Source organism: Purpureocillium lilacinum (genome assembly GCF_023168085.1).
Source record: "Purpureocillium lilacinum CBS 284.36 DNA, scaffold_3, whole genome shotgun sequence".
Classification (NCBI taxonomy): domain Eukaryota; kingdom Fungi; phylum Ascomycota; class Sordariomycetes; order Hypocreales; family Ophiocordycipitaceae; genus Purpureocillium; species Purpureocillium lilacinum.
Genome location: NW_027072113.1, coordinates 5,149,512 through 5,155,511, shown reverse-complemented (window position 1 = coordinate 5,155,511; position 6,000 = coordinate 5,149,512). Strand labels below are relative to the sequence as shown.

Here is a 6,000-nt window from a genome sequence, read left to right as displayed (position 1 = left end):
CGAAGGAAGAACAAAACATTAAATAATATAAGATTTACGGACCAAACTTGTTGCTTGCGCCCTTCGCGACAGGAGCGCAAGAGGAAGGGAGATCAAGTTGGCTATAAAAGGCAGAGCAATGCTAACAGATCCGGGTTTGATCCTCCTTGGCTGAGCGCTGACGAGGCACAAGTCCCCCATACGCATGCCAAGCAGGCCAACATGAGGCTCTGTGCTACGTTTCATTCTGCTACACATTGACCATACTAGAGAGCACCCTGGCGACTCGCAAGTATTCCACGAACCCTTGCTCTGGGCGTGCCGCCGTCCCCAGACGGCAGGTGGAGTAGCCATGCACTGGTTTCAAGCGTCCATGTCACTTCGACGTGTGATCCAGGCTCCTCATGGTGTTATGTCACAATTGCTACACTCGGTTGGTCCTTCGAACTCTGCCCAACGATGCAGCATGCCGTGCGTATTGCACTTGCTCACCATGGCACTGCAGTTCAACTGTGGGTGCTTGACTCTCTGCCAGCGAAGCAACCAGCTCGATACGTCCCACATACTCCACCCAGGAACATCCAAGATCACCGAAGCCTCAGCGGGAACTTGCAAGGGCTTGAGAGGCCATACCCTTGCAAGTAGTGATGCGTCAACCCTTCACCACGTTCCTGTCGTCAGGTCGGCGAATAACGTCAGCTCATCAAACTGCCTTGCTAGAGTTGCTGCTTCTGCATGCTCCGGTTCCCTCATAGCGAGTGCAAAGTCAATCGTAAAAGTGCCCAACGCTCTCCGAGCCGTAGGGTCGTGATGGGTGCCACGGGAGTCTAGAGTAGCGACCAGACGTTTCGCGCTCTCGCTGTCCATCACGCCGTCTCTCATCGCCATGGCAAGCAGCCCACGTCCAACCGAGCCAAACACTGGAAAGCAGGTATACATGTCGCGGCAGTTGGCGAGACAGAGGAGGAAGTAGGGTCGACAATCGGGATCTTGCGGGCTCCCACGGCCAGCACGATCGGCGGCATCCAGCAGCATGGCATTACTGACGTGGAGGATGGCGGCGTTGGTATGCGCTATAAGCAGCATTTTCCTCCTGTCTTGACGGCAGTCGAGAAGGAGGCCCTTGAGCTGGCTGATTGACGCATGCAATACTGTCTTGACAGAGCTGTCTGTTGACGAAAAGGAAAGAAGCCGGTTTTCCTTGGAGTCGTTGACAAACGGAATGAAAATGCGGATGACTGCGCAGTGAAACAAGATACTGCGGGATGGGTGAGCAAGACCAGGATTGAGGCAAGGTACCACTCACTGGAAGACCAAAACGTGCTCTGGGCCGCCGTTCTCGCGAGACATGGTGCCTTCGAGAGTGTTTGCCCAGGCTAGAAGTTTTCGGTATGTTGACTCGGCAAAGTGGAGAGGTATTGGCTCGCGAACAGACTTCGACTTCGGTCTTGAGGCAAAGTAGGTGGTCGCGACTACCTGCATGATGGACCAGAACTGGCAAAGCGCGGTGAACTTGCTGTCCACGATCGCCGCTAGTTCAGTCGCCCGCGCAGGTATGCCTAATGGCTCGCTTGCTGAATTGCCGAAGCTGTCTGGGCCTGTGGCGGGCCACAAGGGAGGCAAGTGCGTTGGGTTCTGTGGGTAGTAGAAAGTGCAGAGGCTGCTCTCTGATCAGCTCCAGGTGATCATCGATCAGAGCGCTGGGTAAACCCACCTAAGCCAGGCGTACGCCCCATGCGCAATGTGTGCCATGGAGCGCTGGTGCTCTGCGGACATTTCACCTGAGCCGACACCGCTTGGGCTTCTCAGTTGAGGACCGAACATGCCCAGCCTTTGAGCCATGCAGCGGCCGCCGTCCAGCAAGTCTGTGACCTTGAGGTCTCCGCCATACGTATGTATGCTCACACTGAGCATAAGAATGGATGCTACATTCAGCGCTGAGTCAAGTAATCCTTCCGAACGCCAAAGTCTTTCTGCCTCGCGAATGAAAGCCGACGCCAATGGAGCGGCGCGTAGATCGATCCCAGTGAACGATTGCTGACAACCGTTAGTGTAGGAGATCGACAAATGCCCCGAAGCAGAGGCCATTAATGGCGATTGACGTACACAGGCGAAAGCAAGTGTGGCGTTGACGAGAAAGGTGGAGCAAAAGTCGTGCTGTAAGTTGGTGAGGTCCCGTAGAAATAGCCCCGCGTCGAAGAGGCCTAGCACGGGATGATTGAGCTCCAGGTAGTTTTGACAACACGCTCGCGGCGAAATCGTCGGCAATTGCTACGCTCGTCCAGTTGCTTAATTCAAGCCGATTCAACCGCTCCTCGTAGTATTTCTGTGCTAAGTTTGGTCCGCTCGCTGGCAGATCCCGAAACCCTAGCTCGTCTGCCTCATGGATGGGAGGACCATCTAGGTGGGACAACGGCAGTGCTGGCTGCTGTAACAGCGTGTGCATGTCATGTATAGGGTGCCGAAATGTGTGTGGTGGATATACGATGCGATATTTCACAGATAGTTCGAACTCGATCCGCGAATTAGTCGGTGGTGAATGCGCTCGCGCCGTCTCTATGTCGGATGGTCGGTATTGGTTGCTCGCGTTCCCGGCCGCGGAGGAAAGTACAGATTCTAGATCATTTGTTGACCTCAATCGTCGGAGAAGCTCAATTGCCTCATTCTCGGGTAGGGTCCGGAGCCGCTGTATCAAGCCTGCAATTATCTGGTCCTCTCGAGGCCGGTCCGCCCGGTAGTAGCACTCCACATCTCGAACCAAGCAAGGTGTACACCTTGGGGACTCGCCGTCGCACTTTGTACAAGAATGTCAGAAAGCCAGAGTCCGGATAGCCGGGAGATGATGTGGGCACGGTCGTGGCATCTCTCCGACCCAGAGCTTACGCGTATCTTCTTAAGCCGACAGTGGTCGCAAGCCTTGCGCGTGCCCACCCGCTGCCGCTTTGTGAGCGTCCTTTCCAAGCTGTCCAATGGCACTGGAGATTGAGAGGTCCTTGCGGCCGGTCGAATGGGTCTAGGCGTATGATCTTTGGCTCCGCGTCGCGTACTTCGATTGGGGGGCTGGTCGGAGCGAGAGGATGGGTGTGAATCGTCCTGTGCTGGACGTTGCATGCTGCCAGGTGGGGGCCGAGGGTATATGTAGAGAGTATGTCCGTTCCTCAAGTCGGTGATGCATCCGCTCCGTTAAAATCGCACAGTGAAGCCAGCTATAGGTGGGCCATATGTGAGCTCACGACCGCGACGTGCTTTCGTGATCGTGCGGTGTGTCTCTGTTTTGTCAGGAGAGTGTCTGCGCTGTGCTCCGATAACAACGCCCAGGGGCCTACCACACGTGACCGATTTGTAACCCGTTCGCGCCGGAGGACACTATTGAGTGTCAAAGAGGGTGTAGGGAAGTTTGGCGAGTCCTGAGCACTCACCTGAACGTAAGGTACGGCTCAATCCTGCTTGGTCATGTTCAACGTCGAGGTCGTTGGGGTCCCACCGCGACAAGATGCTTCGACGGGCAGGTTTCCCAGTGCTCCAACGGCTCAGGGCAGGGAACAATCGGAGTGAAAGGACCCTTGGAGGATCTCTGCTCATGGGTCAGCTTTCTTTGTGGTCAAACGGTGGGTCCAATGTCAATAAACACGCGCAGATACAGCCGGGACTTACACCTGGCCAATGAGGCTTCATGGAGCTGCTCCGGCAATGTGAGCCAATCGCTGCCAAAAAGCTCTCCATCAGCGCTCGAATTTCTTCGTGGCTCCAGCATGAAGCTTGTCCAGAGATTTCGTGTCTCTGGTCAGTGAGTCTCCTTTCATGCAGTCCTGATCTCTCCACGGACACCACCTGTGAATGACTGGGGTTGCCCCAACTCGGATCTGTTCCGCCACCGAGCCTTGTATCCTCTCCATTTGTGCGGTGGCAAAAAGTGTGGCCTTGTAGAACTCCATGTCCCAGACTCCCTGAGCTACTGAGATCGGCCCTGTCAGGCTCACTTCGTCGCGCTGATGTACACGTGAAGTGCGTCAAGGGGCTGGTTGACATCCGGGGCGGTTCATGACGCACCGCAGTGTGCGTCTTTGCCTATTGCGCAGTTTCGGGGCGTGTTGAATCGATGACGACGAGGTTCGGAGGCTTGGGGCCTAAGAGTCGATCGAAAACGTGCGACCAGAAGACTCTCTGAGTCGCAGCCATTTTGTGGCCTGCCATGGAGAGGCAGTCTGCGAAGTCAATGTCGACGTACCAGCCCTACTCGTCGTTGCCCCCAAACGACTGTCTCATAGACACTGCTGCAGTGACGGTGCGACGGCGAGTATCTATCTCCCCTGATCGTGAGTGCGCGTCAGGTAACGTTTGCCTTCAGGGTCGCCTGCCAATTGAGTATCAAACACGTGGAGTGTAGCCAAGGCGTAGACTTCTCTAGAAAAGGCTGTGAGCTAGTATAGAATGCAATGCTGTGAGCAGCGCGGAGCTGCGTGAGGTCTCTCGACTTCTTTGCAGTGTGGTGGGAGACCAGTCTCATCTTGACCGTTGGCGTCAGCGATCAGCAAGACCCACGACCAGCAAAACAGACTTGCCTTTCATTTGCTCCCTCGGTCATGCATCGCGTTGATCCACTCGGTGCATGGGCCGCACACGAGCACAACAACAGGGGGCTTCGGCTCCGGCTTTCTCGACGAGCAAGTGCTGCTCAGTGCTCACTGTCCAGCATGCTAAGCTACATGTATTTGACTCTGCGACTTGCGGCCAACCATTGTACTTGATGCAGGCGGTGACTTGCACGCCGACGCGATTGAAGGGATTTGTTCGACTTGTCGACTCTGCGCCTACGACTCGTCGTTGTTCCTCGTAAGCGCTGCGTGGCCGCTGTACGAAGAACGCTGCAGTCGAGCCCAGAACATCGACCAGTCTCCAACGTGCCGGAGTCCCATGGTCACGTAGCGTCAGTCAAGTGGCGGACTGAGTGAAAAGCATCATGCTGTGGAACGCAATTAGCAGCCGGCCCTGGCGAAACGAGTTTATGTGGCACAAGATGCCTGACCATGTGAAGGGGCTCAGTGACGGCGGCGACGAGAAGGCCATGCGTGCGGCGTTACGTCAACCCGCGTTGAGTGGTGCCACTGTCAAGTGTGTGTAAGACATACAAGACGACTGGAGTTAAGACAAGGGCGTGTCCAGAGCGCATTGCAGGCAACGATGAGGCTCCAAGCATGGCTGCCCAGTGGATGATGTCAGGGCTGCCAGGTTCCAGCCCTTTCCTCACGGCGACCAGCGTCGCGTCTGCTATAATGTACAGTGAAATGAATTACGCGTTGCCAATGCCGGCGACTGTCGCTAGAAAGTGGGGCCCTTGGGCTGACGGTGCAGGAACAGGCTTCTTTCCATGCTTGGTCTCCGCTGGGTCAGCGTACCAAGTAGTTGGACGGCAGCACTCCAGTGAGCGAGCAGGCGTGCAGCCGTGGGACGTGCCCTTATGAGCACCTTGCAGCAGGCGCTAACAGCAGGCCCGCGAGTGGGCGAAGAGATCTCACTGGAAACCGTCTATTAAACACTCGACGTCACATGCAGCGCTTGCCGTCAACACTCGGACGCCTCTGTGTCTGCGACACTCCGCTGAGTAAGTTTTCTTGTCTCCTGATGCTCACAGCCGCTTCAGTGCTGTGTTTGTGCTCTGAGACAACTATCAATCTCCCCTCAGGGGCCTCCCTCACTGCAGCTCCCGAGCGCGGCAAACCCGGCGCGCGCGCGCTAAATCAGCTGATGCGGGCGATATAGGGACCAAGGCAAGTGTCTTTGAGGTTCAAACAGGCTCATGAAATCGGGTCAATCCGCGATTCGGGCTACCAGCCTTGCACGACTGTGGCAGCGCTGCGCCTCCACAACCAGACAAAGATGCAGCCCCACGCCAATCACGCAGGCCTGCCAAGAGCAGTGGCAGAACGCCTCAGCAGTAGCCCAAAGCTTCGCCGTGCCCTGCGACCAGAGGATCGTCTGGACCTCAGAGCAGCGTTAGAGGTGAGGTCCGATGGCAAGAAT

The 6,000-nt window shown here is 56.1% G+C and overlaps 1 protein-coding gene across 1 annotated transcript; it reads right to left on the bottom strand.

Annotated features, from left to right (window-relative positions):
- Positions 1-639: 639 nt before the first annotated feature.
- On the bottom strand, positions 640-1,461 carry PLICBS_005134 (uncharacterized protein; the record flags this gene model as incomplete). Its single annotated transcript, XM_065600658.1, has 2 exons — positions 640-1,237; positions 1,286-1,461. 2 exons carry the CDS (start codon positions 1,459-1,461, stop codon positions 640-642), a joined length of 774 nt encoding a protein of 257 aa, XP_065456730.1.
- Between the last annotated feature and the right edge of the window lie 4,539 nt (positions 1,462-6,000).